Source organism: Juglans microcarpa x Juglans regia, chromosome 4D (genome assembly GCF_004785595.1).
Source record: "Juglans microcarpa x Juglans regia isolate MS1-56 chromosome 4D, Jm3101_v1.0, whole genome shotgun sequence".
Taxonomy (NCBI): domain Eukaryota; kingdom Viridiplantae; phylum Streptophyta; class Magnoliopsida; order Fagales; family Juglandaceae; genus Juglans; species Juglans microcarpa x Juglans regia.
This window is the reverse complement of record NC_054600.1, coordinates 30,133,159-30,156,383: the sequence shown is the minus strand read 5'-3', so window position 1 is coordinate 30,156,383 and position 23,225 is coordinate 30,133,159. Positions and strand designations below refer to the sequence as shown.

General features: G+C 35.6%; 2 protein-coding genes and 1 long non-coding RNA gene across 8 annotated transcripts; 1 reads left to right on the top strand and 2 right to left on the bottom strand.

Moving 5' to 3' along the window:
* Positions 1-1,267: 1,267 nt before the first annotated feature.
* On the bottom strand, positions 1,268-5,390 carry LOC121259474 (VQ motif-containing protein 9). Of its 5 annotated transcripts, XM_041161077.1 has the most exons (3): positions 3,921-5,390; positions 2,948-2,970; positions 2,724-2,871 (listed from the first exon to the last, which is right to left on the bottom strand). In XM_041161077.1, exon 1 carries the CDS (start codon positions 4,960-4,962, stop codon positions 3,934-3,936), a length of 1,029 nt encoding a protein of 342 aa, XP_041017011.1. In that variant the 5' UTR covers positions 4,963-5,390; the 3' UTR covers positions 2,724-2,871; positions 2,948-2,970; positions 3,921-3,933. The 5 variants fall into 5 exon arrangements, with proteins under 5 accessions (XP_041017009.1, XP_041017008.1, XP_041017012.1 ...); XM_041161075.1 differs by lacking the exons at positions 2,724-2,871; positions 2,948-2,970 and adding an exon at positions 1,268-1,683; XM_041161074.1 differs by lacking the exons at positions 2,724-2,871; positions 2,948-2,970 and adding an exon at positions 1,268-1,649 and having other exon boundaries at positions 3,921-5,389.
* Positions 5,391-13,090: 7,700 nt separating this feature from the next.
* Positions 13,091-15,305, top strand: LOC121259729. 2 transcript variants are annotated; one of them, XR_005939625.1, is made up of 3 exons: positions 13,091-13,247; positions 13,279-13,551; positions 14,770-15,305. It is a non-coding gene; the product is annotated as an uncharacterized LOC121259729 (long non-coding RNA). The 2 variants fall into 2 exon arrangements; XR_005939626.1 differs by having other exon boundaries at positions 14,758-15,305.
* Positions 15,306-16,902: 1,597 nt separating this feature from the next.
* Positions 16,903-19,660, bottom strand: LOC121259728 (subtilisin-like protease SBT1.7). The gene has a single exon (XM_041161451.1). It carries the CDS (start codon positions 19,433-19,435, stop codon positions 17,138-17,140), a length of 2,298 nt encoding a protein of 765 aa, XP_041017385.1. The 5' UTR covers positions 19,436-19,660; the 3' UTR covers positions 16,903-17,137.
* Between the last annotated feature and the right edge of the window lie 3,565 nt (positions 19,661-23,225).

Genomic DNA, 23,225 nt, shown 5'->3' with positions numbered 1-23,225 from the left:
GTTTTTTTTCTTTCTTTGCAAGACTTTTAGGTTATGAATACAAAAATGTTGAGATTGGGCTTGAAGTTTGTGTAGGGTAAATCAATGCAAGAAAGCCCAATATATGTAAAAAAAAGTCACTGCTAGTGCTCACCGAGGGAGTTTTCTTTTCTTCCATTGTATTGTGGGTGTGGTGTGCTGGTGATGTTCCCTCTTCATCATGTTTGTGGACTAACCAGTCTACGGTACGATAGACCGTCTATCATGGGATGGGACGGTCAACGGCATAATAAGTTAATAACATTCTGAAATTTTGTTTTCATTGTCACATTATGTTTGTCCAATCAACCAGTCACGTTATCTGGGTCGAATGCAATTCGGAAAGGAGCGTTGTTTCAACATCTCGTGTTTAATGTGACCACTCTCTTGGAAAAATTGGTCTTCTGTGGTGCCCACTTTATACCTTACGTCTGTAGAAAACAAATCATCTTGAAATAGGATTATCCGGAAAAAAGAAATTGTAATTATTAGAAAAGATGTGTTACTTAACAAAGAGGTTTTACAAAATTAAATTTAAATTGACATGACTTCATGTGATACGTTAGATCTAGTTTACAATAAAAATAATTTAATAATTTGACATTCAAGATTAAACCATCTGAGTGTATAAATTTTCTTTTGTAAAATATCTTTGTAACTTGAGGCCTCGTCTATTTACACAAATCATCTCATCTAATCATTATAATTTTTACAAATTTTCGCGCAAAATACATTTTTCATCTGATCTGTCTAGCTAAATTAAGACAAAATATTTCACTTGACATAGCCAAGACTCGGTCCTCGTGAACGTCTACAGGTGAAAAGAATTTTGATGCATGCATATGCCGGCTCGGAACTTAATTCGCGGGAATTACATTTTCTACCCTTTTAATTGGTAAGCTCCCTAGAAAGAGTCTGAGCCCCCGTCCACCAACCGTTCGAACCTAGAGGATGGGAGTTGAATATCTATCGAGGCGTGAATCGATCGAGTGGGTTGATCATTCTCTTTTGCGTGGTTACCCAACGATTTTCAATGGTTGGGAAACCCAACTATTTTGTTCCTCTCAAGACGGGCGGATCCACCCCAACTTACCCCCCCAATTGGCCCCTCTCAGAAATTATAATAAAAAAAATCTTGAAGATAAATTAAAATAACCCCCTTAACTACCCTATATTTCTTAAAAAGAAAAAAAGAAACACACTGAAATCCAAAGTCTAATCCAAAATCTTATACATATTGAGGTTTTCTAAAAGAAAAATTGGTCCTCAAAGCTTTCTAAAAGCATGATATTATATATATATATATATATATATATATTGAAAAAAGCAAGTTGTAATATTTCTCTACTGTTGATATATAGCCTATTTCATTTTTCTGTCTTCTTTTAGTTACATATCATGATGCTGGTTAGAGATCCTAAAGATGAATTGACCCGGAAGTTAAGAAAGACCGGCCAACAGGCTGCTTCGTGATTCATCCTTTCTCACGATTGGAATGATTGGCGCCCGCCAGAACCGCTGCTGCTCATCTTGTTTACTTCGCCAATTATGCTTTTGCTATGACGGATACCCTCTGTTTTCAACAGCCAAATGGACTCACGGTGGAAAACGAAAGGAATGGTTTTCGATGCCTGCTTTTAGCTCCCCGATTAAACCATGGACAAGCTAAAAGAGAAGAGGCCAATATATATATATATAGACATATCAATTGCCTTAATTCCCACAAGTACTAAATTCAGGAACAACTTACATCACAAAAAACAGTAGGTAATGAAGAATACTACCATTGACTATGATGAACATGTTTATAAAGGTTAAGATTATATCAATCCTCCCGGGCTGAAAACTGCAGTAAAGGAGCAACATTAAAAAAAACAAAAAAAAAAAAAAACCCTATTAGGGACTCCCAACAACCCCACAGTAAGAAGATTGTGGGGGAATAACAAATCACAAATTATTAAAAGAGACTTGTAGTTCCAGGACTCGGGGAATCATCAACTATCAACTCAACAGGACCAAGAAAATGCCTGCTAGTCCACAGGTAAAGTCAATGGCAGGTCTTGTTCCATAACTAGGTTCAAGTTGACTCAACCCTTCCTCGCCACCCCCCCAGCGTCTCTCCCAAGCAAACCCTTGCCCAAAACGATTATATATATATATATATATATATATATATATATATATATGGCATATCCATAGAAACTAGAATGAACAAAAAAAAAAACAGTTATTGGTCCGCAATGCTCTCCCTAGAAATATAATATAAGCTTCGCTAAAGCTTCTCTCCACTGAACTTCATTATAAAATATATTTCAAAAGGACTTAAAACTTCAAAACTAAACTTGAACCCCTCTAAACAATCATCAACCCAAGTACAATTAATTTGAGCTCCTCCCCTACTAGTACCACATGTCTTAACTAAACCTGATCATTGGTCACAACACCTACAATGAGTGCCATCCCATTGGACCTAGCATTTAAAACCTACGGAGATGGGAAAATATACTCCTCTAGAAGGGACGAATGTTTGTAGTATGTTAAAAGTTTCCAGAATGTAGTATATATCCACAAACATACTTGCATCACAACTAGCCGGAAACAGAGAACTTTCAAAAAGCATATGGTTTCTCTCCCAGACAATCGCTAACATTATTGCTAGTTAGATTAATGTCTAGCTCTAACCCAACTTTAAGAATAACCAAATCTGAGCATCAATTACATTATTGCTACTTAGATTAATGTCTAGCTCTCACCCAATTTGAAGAATAACCAAATCTGAGCAACAGTTACAATAAACCTGATCATCAAGCCCGGACATTGTTCCACTCCAACCAGACATACAAGCCTCTTAACACAAGCGGGTGGGGGAACATAGGCCTCAACAGGGTGTCGAATATTTTGAGGATGTAAAAAGCCCCAGGAGGAAAGTGCATATTCCGCATAAATGACAGACTATTGAACTTGAGACATAGTGTTAGATAGTTTCATAACTCGTAAGAAACATAATAAATAAATCAGTAGTCAGTACACATATAAATCTATCAACATTAGTAAATGCCTTATTGTGAAAGAAGATCCAAGAAGCTTATATCTATCATTAATAAAGTTAAGCCTCAGTCCAGTCATATCATGGATTTCTGGACCTTTCAAAATTGTTGGTAACTCCATCATATAACTATAACTCCCCACAGTCGTGTAAGCATCCAAGTCAAAAGGCAAAATCATCATATCACTATATCCTAGTATGGCAATCTCTAGTGCGCCGTGTTATGTCATGAAAAAGTGCATCCCTCGGGCCTCAAACAACAAAAATCAAATTGCATCTATTAGGATTCAACCACAAAGTTAAAAAACAACAAGACATGAGAAGTCATATATGGCAATACAAGGAGCTGAAACAAGTAGCTAAATTTAGATTGGCACCCAACTCCGGAAGCAAATCTTGATACCATAGAAATCTCATACATATTTGAAGTATGCGTGATGTGGCAAAAGTTAGCCAAATTGCTATACTAATAACAATAATAATCAGCATATTAAAATAATGATCTGGACATACGTAAAACTGAATCGGCAAAGACGGAAAAAAATGAGGTGCATAGACATTTTCACAAGTAAACAATTAACTGATAAGAACAACGTTCAACCATAATTCTATAACTTCTCTCTAAGTTTCCCACCCAAATATCCAACAAAAACCAAAAAACAAATCTAGGGTTTTCCTTTTTCACATGTCTTTCTTATGAAATTTACACAAGAAACTCTAAAATTAACCAGTGGTGGATAATGTTTCCAATCCAACCACCAGTGATTGAATAACCCTAACCCCCCCAATCATTTACAAAGCCATAAAAACCAAAACACTAAGCCTGATACGACATCGTCTTCAGAAAAAGGATTACCTGAAGAAGAAACTCAGAGAGCTCTCCATCTAGGGCTGTGCATCGGCACTGTGGGAGAAAGCGGGAGCTGCGGGAACCCTAATTGACCGGAAGAAGGCGAAAATAGCAGGCCTGGGGAGTGCAAAGGGTACGGTGACCTCGGTGAATTCAAACACCCGAATGGAAGCGGTGAGTTCGGCATCGGGAACTGTGGCTGTGGCTGAGTAGAAGATGATGTCGGCGGAGGAAATATTCCCTGCTGCGGCGGTGGAAGCTGATGATGATGCGGCTGCTGCGGAGTTGAATTGTTCCAGCGGGGCGAGACTAGAGGGGCTAACGGTGAGAATCCGGAAAAATGTTTAGGGTTCGGATCGACGGTGGACACTGAGTTCTGGAGGTACCGCATGTAGGCCGAGACGGGCGACTCGGCCGCCGCGTGAACGGTTGGGAACGGCGGCAAAGGCGATAACGGCGTCATAGGCCGTCCGATTGGGCCGAAGTTGGAAAAGGGGGCGGTAATGGGAATATTAGGGTTTATAGAGGCTTGTTGTGGAGGATGGACGGCGCTGTTTAGTAGGGGAGGGGGGCGATTGTAAACGTGTGCCAGGGGTGGAGGGCGAATACGCTGGAGTCGGGAGCTGGGAGTCTTAGGTGGGTGAATAGGTGGCGGCGTCGAGAAACGCTCATGGGCCGGTGAGCCGGTGAGCTTCTGGACCACGTCCCTGAAGTCGTTTTTGTTGATATTGTACACCGGAGGCTGATGTTGCTGCTGCTGTTGCTGCGCCTGCTGCTGGACCAACGGCTGAGATGCTGGTTGCGGTTGTGGTTGCGGTGGTGGGTGATTATGATTAAGATTTTGCGTTTGATTGGGGGGATCAAAAGGGGTTTTTTTGATGATTGGCTTAGAGATCTTGTGGGAGAGCTTGTTGAGGTGTCTGAGGTATTGGTCTCTGTTGGCATTAATACTGGTAGCGGTATTGCTGCTGCTAGTAGTTGTAACAGCAGAAACAGTAGTGGTAGTGGCGGTAGAGTCTGCAGAGGATTGACAGCTTTTATCCATCATACCACTACACAGAGACACCCTTCTCTCTCTCTCTCTCTCTCTCTCTCTCTGTCTATCTAAGATCAAAAATATGTATGAATCACTGTGTAGCAGCTTATGCCTCTCTGTGTTTGCGTGCGATTTGTGCGTATGTGGTGGGGGATAATCTTCTTCTTATGGCAATCTGCGAGTAGGACAGAGAGGACCCTGTTGAAAAATTTATATTGGGGTTAAAGGAGATATGGTCCGAGACTTTATCTGCATGTCTTCAGAGAAGGAGAGACCGATATAAAAAGATGTAAAAAGAAAGAATATGTCTCCCTCTGCCTCTCTCTCTCTCTCACATTCATTGTGCTTTGAGGCTTAAAAGAAGAGAAGGGACATGACCCGTAAAAGAAGGCACGCATTTTTCTCTCCGTATGGCTGCTCTGTAATTCTATCTTGTTCCCGAATCTTATTGTGTCTCCACTCTCTTCTACGAGACCTTACCATCTTCAATAATTGCTCGATTCAAATATGCTTTATTATTGGCTCACTTTAGGGATGGATCTCGGATTTTAGCTTGATTCTGGGTTTTATTTGAACTAAATTTGCTTGATATAGGACATATGTCTCTTGACAGAATAAGAGGAATACGTGTCTTATATACTAGCATACTATCTCTATACATCTCTTAATTTATTGGAAGGGTAGTAATAGGCTTATCATTCTATTACTACTCATCTACTACTTAAGTGTATTTCAAGTTTTTTTTTTTAAATATTTTTTAACATCTTTAATCATTAAAAAAATATAACTTTATTAAAACTCACTTACTTAATTATTAAATAAAATATAAAAAAAATAATAAATAAATAATAGTAAGATAATAATTCTATCATTATTCTTGTTAGAATGCCATCAGTTCGGTTGCGTCAACTGTATGAATAGTTTGAGTAGAGGCTCGAGGGCCGAAGTTTCAAGATTAAACGAGCGAGTCTTTTCTGTCTCGTTGGTCAAAGCTCAGAACAGAATTTTTTCTTTTAAGCATTGAGTATCTCTTCTCTTTTTATATCGGACCCACTATCATATTTGAATCATATGCATGCCTTTGTGTTTTGTGTGCACGCAGATTCAACGGATCTTGTGGCCACAATACAAATGGAAATACTAATTCCATTCACAGTTAGTGTTCATATGCGCATTATGTCAAACAGTTAGTGACTGAGAAACCAGATAATTTAAACAAGCCTACCAATCCATCCAAGATGCTTTGCTTGACTAGGAGGCAACAAAATCTACCTACCCAGATCCGTTGCAAGTTTAAGACATTTTAATTATGTAATTAATGTTGTTAGCTACTTCCAAACAACACTGCAATAATTACGTTGCGCTTGGACTCGTTAGGATCTGGTCAAATTGCATTTACTGTCCGATGCGAAACGCTATCCCAAAATTCCAACTGGGGGTGGGGGTGGTGGCACTAGCTACAGCGTCCTTGTCCCTGTTTTCCCCTTCTTTGGAAGCCAAATTAGAGAAAAAGCTGCTAAAGGCCAGAAAGAGTTTCGCAGTCAATCTCTCTCTCTCTCTCTCTCTCTCCCCCACTCTTTTGATTTTGTAGTCTTGTTGACCAAGTCCAAGAACATAAATTAAAATATTACATCTTATCCCCTTCAATCAAACTTTTTAAATATTATTTTACAAAATTTAAATAGATAATTTTTGTGATAATTTTTTTTAATAAAAAAATAGATCTCACTAAAAATTAATAGTTTTTTCTATAAATTTCTAAGGTGATATCTATTTTTTTTATAAAAGTTTATCTATTTAAAAAATATGTCAAATACTTGCCGGAAGATTTGTAGATCATGATCTTGTATGTTCCCTATTTGTAGTAACAAATTAAACAGTAAGGTAATGGATTATAAATACTGAAGACGTCTTATCATTGTAGAAATAAAAAAAGAGGAGACAAGTCGGTGATATCATCACTAGTGGAGATGAATTTTTTTAGGAGAAAACAGAACTTATAATGAATAATAATATTTTTTCCAATTATTTATCAAAATAATTTCAAAGATCATGACATATAGGTAGAAGAATATAGTTACTATAGGTACAAGGATATGGTTACTCTTGTACGTGGGTTAAAGGATTAAGAGTATATCTCAAATTAAGAACAAATCACACATAAATATTCTTATATTAATTGTGGAGAAATGTATAGAATTTTTGGGTGAAAGAGAACCCTTTCGATTATAAGAAGAATAATTCATGAATAAAATATTTTTATAAGATTTTGGGTAAAAAGGTTCCTTAAATATTTTTGAAAAATTTAATAATACACGTTCAACTCCCTTACAACTTATTTTACAATCAATTCATGTGATTATGTTATTTTATTAAAAATAAAATTTTAATTTACAAAGCTTCCTTTTATTTTGTATAGAGTTAAGTTTATTGTTTTTCTAATTTTTTGAATCTAATATTTTTTCATAATTATTGATTACGGCTCGATTTTAATTGAGAGGGGTTCTCAACCTATCTCATTTTATCATTATAATTTTTATAAATTTTTACATAAAATATAATAAATAATTTAACTTTTTTAAATTTTAAAAAAATAATAATATTAATAAATGATATTTTATTTAAATTTTAATTTTAATATTAATTTATCCCATTTAAATTCACTATCTAAACATATAAAATGCTGCACATGACCCTTGATGATTGTAATATAAAGGAACGTTGAGGAAGTAAAAGATTCTCAAAGATACTATTCCAGTCAAGCAAGTTGCGTGGGCCACAACTCTTTCTTTTCTAAGCGGGCCATATTACTCTATAAGTGGATGTCATCTTGCCCTTTATATTACACCGCACGAGATTCTATCACGCATTTTGTACGAGAAAGTAAAAGAAAACCAAAACAAAAAAAAAAAAAGGGCAGATTTTAAAGAATAATCACGTGGGACACCACTAATATGCGAAATCATATCTAATTCGACCATTTTGTTTTCCCTGCGTGCGGAAATATTTGTTAATGGAGGGTGAAATCACTTATCTTTAAAGTTGAAACGGATGGAAAGAATTATATTTTATTATTTATTTTAAGAGTGATTTAGATTTAGAAATGAGTTAAGATGAGTTGAAATAGTTCGTAGATAATAGAATAAAAATATAATTATTTATTATATTTTGTATAAAAATTTAAAAAAGTTATTTTGAGATTTGAAAAGTTGAATTTTTTATTATATTTTGTGTGAGAATTTAGAAAAATTGTAATGATGAGATAAAGTAAGTTTTTAATGTAAACGAATATCTTAACAGGAGTTGATCAAACTCCTCCTTAATAATTAGGTGCAATATGTGAAATATTTAATTAAATGAGATAAAGTGTAAAATTAGTGTTCGAATTTAGACCTTATACTCTAATACTATGTGAAACCATTACTTATTCCAAAAGGCTAAACTAATAAAAAAATAGATTTTATTATTTATTTTATACATTAATAATGGAATAAAAGAATTAAGATATTTTTTGTGATTTATGTTTTAATAAAATTAGTCCTTACATTTTAAATTTAAACTTGTTATTAAAAATTTATTATATTTTAGCCTCGGAAGCATCAAGATTTTTTTTTTGAACGTCGTTAAAATTGACGTACCACTTTCAGTATAAAGGTCGCGAACATAAAACTCATCACAAGATATAATTTTTCTTAAGCTAAAGATGCTATGAATAATATATAATAAATTTAGTGTGATGAAAAGGATTAAAAAAATAATAATTTAGGATGTAATGTTTTGAATTTGAATGGTATATTGATGTAATGTTTATTCTACTTTGACCGGTTGATTTACTGGTTGATAAGGATTGGAAGGTTGGAGGTTAGCCAGTCTTTTTCTAATTTCCGTGGGTGGGAGACTTATTAACAGGTCAATCGTTAGGCAAATGGGACCTCTTGAACCACGATACGGTGGGAGAGATATGCACCAACAACAATAAAATAGCAGCTCTTTTTGACATGGATATATTATTGTTGGTATTAAATTTCATTATCTTTAATTACATTAGTTTATGCATTATCTTTTTAAATAATTTGCAATTTTAGTGATTAATCTATAAAATAATTTCATTACTAGCATGCTAAGGCCTATGTACCACATATTACTTACGTGACATCATTTATTTAAGAAAACAATGGTGTTGTAAGGGTGTTTTCCCTTCCTATTTGCATGTAGCAAGTCCACGAGGGATCTCTTTGATTCAGAGAGTTCAATCAAGCATAACTACCCTCTTCTAAAGTTAATGGACCTCTATAGAGCACTCGATCCATGAGCAAAAAATCACCCATGAAGCAACCCATAGATGGGAAAAGCAGACGATAAGAATAGATGAGACTCGCCGCCATGACACCCCCCGATAACACCCAACCTTCAACCCTCAATAACCTATGCAGACAGGTGGGCGAGAGATGTGGAAAACTCTCGATCTCCTGATAGTAGGTATAGAGGGGCTTAACAAGGAACGTCTGCAGAGTAAAATAAGTCAGGGAGTCACATCGCATTAATGACACCACTCCCTAGACTCTACGCCGCATTAATTACGCCGTCCTATAAGCCATTCATAATTAAAGGATTATGACTAAGTGAACAGTTGAAGTGACATGGACTCCTCGATGCTAGGTATGAGCTGTCACCATCTATAAACTTGTTAAATAAATTGACCTCAGGTATAAAGAACTCTCTTTGATTCTTCTAAATTCACGCACAAACTATTAAGGAGATATATTGACTTAAGCATAGGAGACTCATCGGCCTCCACCAAGGTGCCCCAATCTCTCTGTTTTCTTAAATGTGTTGGTGAAAGACCCAATACCCAAAGTTGGAACCCAATCCAAATGTGTACAAAACACAACGTTAACTTGTGCGTTCTACATATTAGATTGAGAATAGAATAACTGTTCTCATAAATCAGTATAATTGATAATAAAATAATTGAAATTTAAGATAAATAATATTTATCATGTGAGTTAAGCCTCATGTCTCGAAAATCTTGGAGAAGCATCCCTTTTGTTGTAATCGAAGATTGAAGCCGAATAAATGTGATTGTTTAGTATAACAGTCATCAAATTGCAGTCATAAATTATACCATTTTAGTTGAAGCTTGAAATGTTGTCCTCTTCCCACAAAGAATGAGGACAAAGTATTTTTGGAAAAGAAGATTGTGGGTTACTCTGCAATTTGCATAGAGGAAAAAATAAAATTGATTTGGTTACATAAAATTAAATTATTTTATTTTATATTATATAATTTTTATAATTTTTTTATAAAATATAATAAATAATTTATTTTTTTAATTTTAAAATAAAAATTATATTTTAATAATACTTTATTTTAACTTTTATTCATTGATACAAACAAACGAGATCTAAATAAAATAGAAACGTTAAAGATAATGGTCAACATGCTTTTTTTCAGTGAGGACTGAAATTGATGGCCTTGTCGTGTTTCGACACTCGCGACTCGTTTGGCTAAGATTTCAGTGCGAGGCGATCGTTTTTGCAGGCAGCCTCGGCCTTGTTTCGAACAAGAAATCACTTTACTACGTTGGCAGCTTAAAAAGCTGAAAATTTTATATAAAATAAATGTCAATTTCACCTTAAAAAATATATATATATATATATATATATATTTTAAAGGTAAATTGACTAGACTGTATTTAAATATTAAATTGATTTGAATTGAGATGATAAAATATTATTAAAATATTATTTTATAATATTATTATTATTTTGATATTTAAAAAAATTATAATAATAAGTTGAGATGAATTTATGTACCAAATAAAGCATTATTCGCTCCGCAAAATCTCTAAAATAAATATCCTAATCATAAAAAATTCATAAAATAAACCCTCAAATTGATTATAATTAATTGAGTATTGTCATTCATAAGCCACTCATACCACACTACGATTTCTTTTATTTTTTTAATTTTTTTTGTTGGTTTTATTCTTCTTAAAATAATTAAATTATTCTCCTCATCATGTATATACCATATATTTGATAAGCGAACAAAATTAAAAAAATAACAAAAAATGTGATATGTGAGACTTACGAATAGAATTATTCTAATTGATATTATAATGACCGTTATAGTTGATACATAAAATCATTTTGAGTATTTCACTTCAATATATATGAGCAAGAATGACAATATTTAAGATATATGAAATTATTGTTCAATATGTAAACAAAGTTTGTACAAGATTTTCCACGAAATAGATGCCGTTAAAACTTCGGCAGAGAGCTAAAGTATATGATACAGCGGCAGAAATGTTAGCAAGCCAGAAGCATTACGTTTTGCCTGAAGATGAGTTTTATTTTCATAAAAAGAAGACTGGGACCAGTTTAAGGATTGATCAACCTTGAACAAGCTGACACAGATTCGATTGACCAAAAAATGCAAAAGAAAGACCAATAAATGTGATTACTTAACCCTCGACATGCAGCTCTTTACCTCATATGGAACTAGATATTATTTTCTAAGTTCCATGAATCTGAACTATTGACGTCGTGTTTCATACTTCTTTACATTAAGTTCCAACAATTCAAGCCTTTAAAATTGGACATGCAAAAATGAAGAAAAAAAAAGTTGGGAGAGGGCGGCCTTCAGCCGGAGAGTCTCCGATGTCAAAGTCAATAAAACATTTTGGTAGATTGCAAATAATGAGAGAGTCTAGGCCTTTTCTCGTACCTAGAGATCGCTATTTATACTGGAAGTTTGGAGGGGATAGATCATGCTTGCTCCGGTGGAGCTCATGTCCTTTTTATTGTTCTTTTTGTTAGAGTTCTATAACGCGGCATGCCCATGCGACAACGTTATTAATGTGATGTGTTGCTCAGATAGTGATGCCATTAATACGACGTGATTTTCCGATTTGCCTTATGTTGTTGGTGTCTTTGGTAGTCCATCGATGTCACTTTGTCAGAGGATTGATGGTCCTCCTTGCTTCCGCTTGTTCACGTGGGCAGGTATTCAAGGGCTAGATACTATTCGAGAGATTTCTAAGATGGTGAGTCTCATCCCCCCTAAAGTCTACTCCCATGTTGGGATTGCGTCCAAGAGAGTCTACCTGCAGGCCGGGCCAAGGAGCTATTTGTTCTGGGCCGAACCTTATTTTTTTATTCTCTTAGTTGATCTCACTCGCTCACTAAAGGGGAAAAAAACCCCTTACAGGAACTATATAATATACTTTCCTATTTCACCCTCCGTCCTGTTGCTCTACATGAATCGGAGAACCGTGCGTCATTTATATATGTAATCAGCATGTAATGAATGCATTATGTGTTAAAATTTTATGTCTTAAAAAAAATAAAAAATTATGGATCGCCATTCAAATATGCAACCGATATGATATATTCCACATCTCTTCTTCGACTAGCCCAAACCAAGTAAGTGGGCCAGAGAGCCCACAATATACGCGAATAGGAAGAGGAATGCTATTGTCCAACTAGACGAATGGACACTCTCTCATGTTGTACTCATTAGGGTTTTTAAGAGTTATTATTCGAATTTAAAATCTAGATCTCTGTCTCTATAGCTTTACTATATAATTAAAATTTTAGTACTATTCGAAAAATTCAATCAGTAATCATAAATGATATACGAGACTCGCCATTCTATCTATCAAGTTGACTTAAGTGGTAAAGATCATATTCTTGATAGCATGCTCTCTCTAAGTTAAAGGTTCTAATATTATTTAATGTAAATAATTTTTATAGGCCATCGAATTAAGAGAAAGTCTTATTAAATTGCACGGCGTGCTCTTGCAGAAAAGTCTTTATCAAGGACTTATGTCACTGTGTATCCTCGTAATTGATCGGGACTTTATTATGTGTCTACAACACTATTATAATGTCTCCCCGATAACAGATTTTTTTTTTTTTTTTTTTACCTATATCGTGGGACTATTTACTCAGTTTGGACCAATCGGATTAGTACTTCAATCACCTCTCAATCCCATGAAAAATCACTTAAAAAAGAAAAGGAATAGATTCAAGCACCCCATAATGATAACTCCAGTCTTTATCTTATAGCCTTCCATAAACTCGGATTTGAGTATAGTTTCTGAGAGGCAGAAAATGCAACTAACAATAGGAGAAAAAAAACGTACTAAATCTAAAATTGGTAGCAGAATGCCAAAATCCCTAGACCATGGTCCATAGCCACAATTTAAGATGTGATCTATAATAGAACGTGATTAATCGGAATTATTTATATTCGGAGGCTAGCTAAGCTAATTTAAGAAACCTCAGGGGGTGCCAAGAAAAAAAGAAAAAGAAACCTCAGGGGGTGCGCAAGCAAGGGTTTCATATTCATCCTTTCATTCTCTCTCTCTCTCTCGCACAGCGCAGACATGGACGACGAAGACGAGCTACTATGATAGATTCCGGAGTGGACTTGTCCTATTTCGACGGGCAAGGCCTCACTCCGCTCATGCACGCGGCCAAGCACGGCCATGCCCTCCCTTCTCGCATCTGGCGCGCCCCGGGAACACCCTCTCCGGTGATCTCGCTGTGGAAGCTGGCTACCTGGGCGCTTCTGATATCCTCCTCAACACCGGTAACGCGCTTTTCTTGCTTTGTTTTTTGCTTCACCGGAAGCTGCCCCTCCCTCTCCGTTCCTCTCTCTTCTGCACTAATCGACTTCAATTAACCAAACAACGTATGATATACAAACAAAATACATATGCCATAGATGGATACATGTATCCCTGTACCAATTGCTGTTTTCTCAAGGAGTCGATAAATGATGCTTTATAATTTTTTGGGACTGCAATCCGTCTCGTATGTTTGCGTAAAGAGATGAGTTGGATTGAGGTAAAAGTTAAAAATAAAATAAAATATTATGAGAATAATATTTTTAATATTTTTTTTTATTTTAAAATTTAAAAAAATTTGAATTATTTATTTTATTTTACATATATATTTAAAAAGGTTATAATAATTAGATGAGATGATAAAAAATTTTATTAAAGTAAATGAGGCCAGTCAACCACTGCCAACCAATGATCATGAACATTTTTACAAAATAAATGCACTTTATAAGATGTATTATTTATTTTTATTATACAAACCTGGATTACGTCATTTGATAATAACTCGTCATGGAGTTAATATTTTCTTATTTCTTTGGACAATGGGTATCCTATGTTTAGGTTAAAATGGGTTCAGTCTCTTTAATTGGATTTGTTTATGGAGCTAATGAGCTCTTGCATTTTAATGGAATTCTCAATGGAGATTACTTGGAATATAGGGTTATTTTTTTATGCAAACCTAAATTGATATGAGGTATTTAGGTTCAGATTTTATGTTGATTGAATTGAAATACTATCTTAAAAAAATGAATCTGTACAAATATGGAAGGAAAAACTTAATCTCTTCCTTGGACTAAAGGCAATATTAGTTATTTTCTCTCAAATCATATATTTATGCTCATTCTTGTCTTGTTAATAAATATTTGGTTTCAAGTTTAGAAATGATTCTGATTTTGATTTTGACCAAATTTTTGGTAGGATTCTTGTTTATTTATATATTAACTTCTCATACAATAATTTAGATTTTTTTTTCATTTTTAGAAAAACCCTCATAATTTCGAATTTTTCAGTTATTTAAGTTCAGCTTGTGGACTTCATTAAATAATTTCGAATTTTACTATTAATCAATAATTTTTAGACTTGTTTTCTCTATATTTTGGACGATCTCATGTCTTCTCTATTTTAATTATCTGTTGAAATTATCCGTCGGAATTAATCTAAATTCTGTCAAGCTTCACTTTTAGTGAGGCTAAGCTGATGGACGCTGACAAGAAGGCTGTCATGATGGCTTGGGAGAAACCTTTGGTGGAGGCTCATGCAAAAGCTGTTTTTTGCTCAGGCGGTGGTCACATTCTGATCATTGGATTTGGAATGGGTCTTCGGGATACTGCCATTCAGAATTGTGTACCAGTCACGCGCACTATTGTTGAAGCCCACCTGGAAAGTTCATGCATGAATGCTCCGCACTGGTTGGAGTGACCGGGATAATGTGAAGATAATATGTGGCAGTTGGCAAGATCATGTTCTTTATCAACTTGAATCTTATGATGGTAACTCCTGAATCTCAGTTGCACTTTTGCCCACGAACAAATAATCACATTTATGTTTTATGCAACTAGTGTACACCCATGTTCATTTAAACACACAGTTATGTGTTTTCATATCTATGTCTACTTAGTTTGTGTTTTAATAGTACCTATGATTGAATCATATGAGTGATGACCAGAATGTTCACTTTAGGCTCCTACAAGTGAAATCTACATGAAAGATTGGGATGGTAGTATTGCTTATAGCCTGACAGCCAGTTTAAAAGTATATCTCTAGCTTCCATTTTTCTTTCCCGACCAACTCAGTGGTCCTCAGAACATCAGCTAAATTGTTTAATTTTTCACTGTCCATATTACCAAGTTTTGATTGTTTTTCTGTATCAGTTGGCATTTGTTTGATCTATGCCCAAATCCATGTTCTGTGAGAGAGAGAGAGAGAGAGAGAGAGAGAGAGAGGAGGGGGGGGGGGGGGGAATCTACTCATTCTTCAATGACTTTTGCGGAGGTAATGCATTATTACATGTAGTCTACTGTATTTAGTTTCTCTGGAACTTAAGAATTTGAACCATTCCACGCAGTAATACCATTGCCTGTTAAAGATTGCTTAGGAGAAGAAGTTTGGGAAGGTGTGAAACATAAAATTGGCAGCTTGATACCTATTACCTTCCTGTTTTTCAGTCAATAGGGAATTCTGAATGATGATTGATGTTTTTTTTAGAGATATTTTGGGAAGTGCTTCTAACATGTCAACAGTCAGTATAGTCTAATTCTTGCATTATCCAATGGTTTATGAGCTTGTAGAGTTAGGATCCATAATTGTTAAAAATCATTATAAAATGTTCTTCATTTTGGATGATATGTTGCATCATATTTTCACTTAATTAAGCCTATCTTAGCAATGAAACTTGAAACCATGGGTTCAAGAATGTATTAGGGACGGGCAAGTGTAGTGGAAATGTGATCAGTACATTCATTTGGATTTGTTTTTGTGACCATGCAATTGCTCAAAGTTGTATAGAAACAGGAGACTAGTTCCAAATTTCGTGTGAAATTTAATTAGATGGATAGTCATCTTTGCATATCAATCAGCTTTATGGGGCAATTTACCTTTAGGAGAAATTCTTGATGGTAATGAATGCCGATGATTTGCTTAGATAACTGCAAGTTTCTTCCGAAGTTCCCTTTTATCTAAATGTATGAATTGATAGGATGATTTTAATTCCAAAAAAAAAAAGAAAAGGAAAGGAAAGTCCATATAATTCCTTGGTTTCTTTAAAGGGCATAAAATAGACAACTGCAATTAGCAGGAGCAAGTGGCCCCCCCTACTCTTGAATATGTTTTGTCATTAACTGTTGAATTCCATCATAATAAAAGACCAGGAATGATATAAGATCCTCTTTCATTCAGTTGTGCTCAGGGAAAAAACTGTATAGGCATTGGTTTTCTGCTCGAATTTGAGAAGGAGGCTACTACAAAATTGCAATATAAAGTTATATAGCATATGAGATTATATTACAAGTTGCTGAAATTTGCTCATATTTAATTTACTGTACTTGAGAGTTGTAGGAATGGAAGGGTCCATGGTTTCCATTGTGGGGGAACGAAGCATGCAATCAGTTTGTTGCTATGCAGTTAGAGAGCAAAAGTATTACAAATAGCAAGCCACCAGCAATCTAGAACTTCTTTAATTCCCAATTGCATCCTACTGCCAGTATTGGTTTTTTTTGCGACTCAGAAATAATTGACTTTGAGCGAAATAGCAGCTCCCGCTTCCCTGTTCAAACTTTGTACTGGAAGATGTTTCATGATAAAAATCAAAGAAAACTGAGAAACCAATCCCTTTTTTATTTTCTTTAATTATTTGAGCCATTACAGACAACATGAGAGACTATATGGAATTCAATTTTACATTATTTGCTTTGCAATTATTTTCCTTGGATTTGACCCGCAACCGGTCCCCATTGCTCGGTTGCTGGAATATGTACGAGACAAATAAATTCGTTATGAAAACAAAGGGAGCAGCTAGACCTTGGTGGCACTTCAGAGCTCGGAGCCTGTTATTATTTATGTCCAGATGAAAGCGACCGGGCTGCGAACGAAATGAGTCCCATCCGACCATTCCAAACGAGCGAAGCTGGTTGAGCCAGAAGGCATGGAAGTGGCAATGAATGTCACTGTATAACTCTTCTTCTCATAATGTTTGTCGAAAACCAGCGATTCAGGCTCCACCACGATCTTCACAGAGGGATCCTGTGAAGACACGATGACCTTATATGTTGCTGGAGCGCCCACATTAGTCAGAGATCTAGTGTATTTAATGGTGGTCGACACCCCAATGCCGCCCCCTTTGCCTGAAGCTGTCTCCAGTGGAACAACAAAAGATGGGTAATTCAAGTTACTTTTGCTGTATTGCTTGCTGGAATCACAGGTGAAGTCTCTGTTTGTGGCTTGCTTGATCTTACTTGAGCTATAGTTCAAGGCGCACAAGAAGTCCAGGTAGTCGGCTACCGTGGCGTCATATACAAGGCCGGGATCAAGAGCAGCCACTGGATTCACATGTCCAGCACCGTAATCAAAAGGTGTTGATGCTTTTCCAGAAGAAACATCCAGTATGGTTTCGTCATTTTTGTATGCAGTGTAAGCCGTGGTCATGAGGGCGGACTTTATAGCTGCAGGGCTCCATTCCGGGTGAGCAGCCTTGAGGAGTGCCGCTAAGCCGCTGACATGGGGGCAGGACATGGATGTACCAGAAATGACGTTGAAGCTTACACGCCTGGCATCATCGTCTAACCCTGTTGGTCCATTCGCACCTGTCCACCCAGCTAGGATATTGACTCCTGGTGCTATAACATCCGGCTTGAGTATTTCTGGAGTGAGCGGATTTGGACCTCTAGAACTGAATGCTGCAATCACCGGTGATGGTTGAACTCCTAGTTTTGTCACTGCGTTTCCAACTATAGCCGTGGGATTGGGAGCTGAGAGAATATAGTTCTTTATGGCATCGCCTGTTTTCTGCCCAACAGCTGCTGTAGGCAAAATATGTGCATCGGCTACTAGCTCCTCCCCATAAGAACCTGTGTTAGCTAATATCATCCCTAAGCCGCGAGCTTTTTTAACCACCTCACCCTTTTCGACCCGGGCACTCGATCCTCTATCGCATACCACAATTTTCCCAGCAACTTTTGCAGTAATTAGAGTGCCAATCAAGCACATACGACCATACGACTCGTTACTTGCACTTCGAGCGTAAACAAGCGGTACTTGAGAATCAGGCAATGGTTTCCCGGCATAGAGTGATGTGCCGGTGTAACTCTTTCCGTTTCCGAGGCTAACATCGGTGGGAAAATCACGGTCCAAGGTTCCAGCACCCACGGTGATTAGCCAAGGCGCTACGTTAGTTAAAGTTCCTGGATTGGGTCCACTATTCCCTGCCGAGCACGATACAAGGATACCCTGGGCTACTGCATTGAAAGTTGCTGTGGCAATTACGTCTTCGGAGTAATCGGATATTCCTCCCCCAATAGACATGGAGATAACATGGACCCCATCTTCAGTGGCCTTCTCCATTGCAGCCAAAATATCTGAGCTGAAACATCCACCAAACCAGCAAACCTTGTACATGGCGATTCGGGCATGTGTGGCCATACCACGAGCGGTCCCAGAAGCATAGCCAAAGAGGTCAGCTCCTGCAACGGGTGATCCGGCCGCTGTTGTTGAGGTGTGAGTTCCATGGCCATCATCGTCCCTAGGTGATTTTGATTCCGTCCTTGTGTCAATCTTTCCGTCCGCTTGTTCATATCCATTAGAGAAAAACCTTGCGCCAATAAGTTTGTTGTTACAGTTTGATAAATTAAAGTTCGTACCCACTTGACATTCACCTTTCCAGCCACTCGGTGCAGGCCCAAGCCCCGTGTCGTCAAAGCTTTCTATCTCGGGCCATACACCCGTGTCGAATACTCCGACAATCACGTCGCTCACTTGGTTGGGCGTGGGGAGGAGAGCCTCGTTTTTATCTAATCCAAGGAACGCTGGCGTCCGAGTTGTGTGAAGCTCATATCTCACTTCAGGCAGGAGAGAGATGATTCCTGGTTGCTTTCCGAGTGACTCAGCTTCCTTGGCGGTAAGTCTTGTGGAGAAGCCATGGATTAAATTGTTGTAAGTGTAAAGCATACCCGCCGCGTCCGATACTGATTTCAAAGATGCGGAATACCACTCAGAGTGATCATTGAAATTTGACGGCATGCTGGTCTTGTCCATGCGAACTATGAAAGTCTGTTTTGCTTTCTGGTTTTGGTCTTCTGCTGCAGCGTATGAGCGTAAGAACATTACGAGTAGAACCATCTGTAGAAGCTTGAAATCCATAATCTTGTGAGACAAAAGGGGTTTCAGGCAATTTTGGAGTTCAAGTGTTTGGCTATTTCTGTTTCTGAAATGCAATATGGAAGTGAATATGATGACATGGGGATTAGACGAGGTGTTTTGTAACTTTGTTCAATCTTCATTTTTACTTGCTACTAATATAGTTTCAATTGAGTGCTGAATCGGTATTCTAGGTCCATGTGTAAATCCCACTCCCGTAAAGTCTGGATACAGATTTTGGAAGCCAAATAATTGGCGTTATTAAGCAAAGAAAAATACAAATAGATTACACAAAACCAACCTCGCAAATTGACGTGCCTTCATGCAATTCATAAGATTGTAAAGTTATTTTTATTATAATATAAATCTAACGAATTACATAAACTAACGTCAGTTTGTAGGATTAATTTTGTGTAATCTCTTTCTGGAATTAACAATTTCCTTTTGTTTAAGTGTGGCGTCTTGTTCCAACTTCTAGCTAGTAATTAGTAAAGCTAGGTATCTCAAAGCAGTGAATTGACACAAGGATGGACTAATAATAGAAAGGACTAGGTTAGGAAGGCTCGGACAAAAATCTTGAATCTAGTAATTGGTTGCCTGTTACTTTCAATTCGAATGCCATAAATGTGCAATCGAAAATTTCAGTCACTTCTTATTTAGCTTGGTAAATCGACTTAGCTTTTGGGTCGTCCATCCTGAGGCTTTGGAATTTAGTGTTCATTGATTCTTCAAATCATCCACATGGTGCTGCCAAAAGTTTCTCTGAAACGAAAACAATCAGAGCCAACCACGTTATTCAGCGCAGTACAGTAGTACTTTGTCAATTAATGTCCAAAGACATTACCCTTTTTCAAAGGAAAATAAACAGTGTTTAAGTGATCTTTTGATTTTTATTATATACAAACTAATTTTATATATCTTGCGGCCTCCTTCTACATAAATCATGGCTTCTACCCTGCAAACTAGGGTGTAAAGTTGGGAGGGAGGATGTCTTCCTTTACTCTAAGGCAATCTTTCCTTTCTTCCCATCATCACGTTTCACAAGGAGGAAAGAACGGAATTTTGAAGAGGAAAGAAAGTCACGACTGACTCAATTGGAACCACAAGCTTGAAGTTATATACAACAACTTCAGCCTTCAGTAATTAATGGAAGGTGTTGCGTTTTCTTCGTGGGTAAGTTGATTTCCTCTTTTACTTTTCGCCCAACAAACCCACTTACGCATGCCATATAGTCTAAAAGTTTAGTGGGATGGTCACTTATTGTTCATACGAATTCTGGGAACCTTTTTGCTCCTTCCAGAGTAAGTAAGTACTGCACTTTCCTCTTTGAAACAATTACCCAATGAACCACGATCCCATTATTATATAAATAATCTGTAGATATATACACATGTATGATCAGATTTAGTAAATTACATATTTTTTTTAATGATAAAATAACATCGAAACCGACTGGGCATCCTATTAACAACAAGCAAATTAAAATATAATAATCATATGAGATGAGAAATTTTAGTCTTATTTAATTTATAAATTAACGTAATTTGATATGATCTATCAAATATATTTTTATAGACACACATCAACAAATTAGTGCAACACTCCATATACCATGTTAGTGTTAGTTAGCATATATTATAAAATAGAAATGATATTTACAATCATTATAGAGTGTACAAGCGCTATAAAATTTTTTTAAAAAAATTGAGTAAATACGAGATTCATATAAAAAAAAATTAAATTTTTAATAATAAATTTTACTTTTTTTTAAAAATGATTCTGTAGCACACTCTACGATTTAGATAGTATTACTAGGGTCCACCGCTAGTAATCGGTGATTACGAAACGACTATGAGATAGTGCTTTCTCTGATAGCTGATGCTTTGCTCGCGTACTAATGTGATTGAGGATTGATCAGATACTTTATTAAGTATTATCTACATCGGATCTCTTTAGGCCCTAATTTTTCATGCAAAATCTACAATCTCGTTTCAATGCACTTGCATTTTTCAACTAAATAAAATTTAAATTTTGTAATCCTAATTATTTATTTAGAAACAAAAACTTAGATTTTGTGCAGGTGCCCAATAATACAAGCGTGTATCATGGAATCAGTACTTGCTATGTATGTGGTCCTCTGCATTTAATTATAGCATGTTTGCTCTCTGGTTGTCACAATCGACCACTTGTCGATTACCACGGCCTTTGGTGAATTTCATTTTAAATGATCCTCAAATAGGCTTGTTTCCGCGCGTCTGCCGCGCAACGGCGCTTTCTACGACTCTATGAGTTGTACCAGTAGCTTCATCTTATCCCATTGACATTTGGCTGCCACGCGCCATCACGGTAGTGCTGGAATATAGATGATCAGCAAATCAGTTCATTCAATACCGAATTTTTTACTATATTATTGCTTTCATTAAATCGTGATCTCGAAGATAGGACTGTAGATTTCTCTAAAAATATCTCAAAACAATAAGCAATAGTGCACCCGTCACTCTCACTACTTTCAACAGTGGTTTTATTGTTCGTAATTTTTTACAAACAATTGTTTCTATCTTTTAAGACGGCTTCCTCTTTGTGAGACATGGGTGAAGATCAAAAGATTGATCGTAAAAATCTGTTTTTTTTCTTTTTTATCCACAACTTTACACTGTTATTATTATTCTGGAGTATTTGTTGAGAATCCCACCCCCTCCCTCCTCTTGTACCATATTCTTTAACGAAATATACTTACTTGCTTAGAAAAAAAATATAATAAGAAAGAACATATTTAGTAATGCTATATATACGGTATGCAAATTCTGCATACTCTCCTTAAGATAAAGTAGGTTCATCGTTAAAACAAATAAGTTTTTATTTTAGTTTTAAATTTATCTATTTTTTTAAGAAAGTGAACAAGACTTATAAATTCTAAAATTACAAATATTATTTCTCTATTTTGTAAGTTTCAGATCATCGTTGAAACATTTAGGACAAAAATTTGCAGGACAATTATATTTAATAATGCCCAGGAAAACGAGAAGCCGTGAACTTCATGATCCCATTACATGTTACTCTCAAAATGCTAAGGGTTAGTTTGGACATTTGAAATATCTTATAATTATGTAAATATTAATGAAATAGTTTAAATTATGATATTTTATTATATTTTGAAAATGAAAAATAAAAAGTTAATAAAAATATTATAAAATTATTCAAATATAATTTTTGTTTTAAAATTTATAAAAAATATATTGATTTTTGTGTTTTGTTTTAAAAATTTTTAAAATTATATTAAATTTTGATGTTTATATAATAATTAGATAATAATTAAATAAAATTTTTTTTAAATATTTGATTTAAAAGTATTTTATGTTTTAGTTTTCGTAACGTTTGAAAATGGAATTATAAAATTTTTTAAGAACTTTAAAAACTCTACCGGTTCGGCTACAAACGTGGCCTGAAACTGCAAATGAATGTGCCATTTCGTAATCCATTTGACTTTTGGACAGTGCTAGTCGATTTTACAGTCAGGTGTATCTTAAATATTTAGTGTAATTTTTTTTTAAAATCTTTTGAGTATTTTTTAAATATTTTTTAAAAATATATAAAGTTATTAATAATCTTTTTCTTAATTATTAAATAAAAAAATAAAATATAAAAACAGGGAGAAAACCATAAAAAGTCAGCATTTTCCTTGGACTTTTTAAGATGGTCACAAATCACTTTTCGTATCCGACAAAACTGAATGGAATTATTGGGAGTTGCTGATATGTCCTTTTCCCATTCCTATTATTTGTAAAAAAAAATA

What these genes read in the sequence shown, in the direction of transcription:
- LOC121259474 (XM_041161075.1), bottom strand. Translation starts at nt 4,962, where the DNA reads ATGATGGATAAAAGCTGTCAATCCTCTGCAGACTCTACCGCCACTACC.
- LOC121259728 (XM_041161451.1), bottom strand. Translation starts at nt 19,435, where the DNA reads ATGGATTTCAAGCTTCTACAGATGGTTCTACTCGTAATGTTCTTACGC.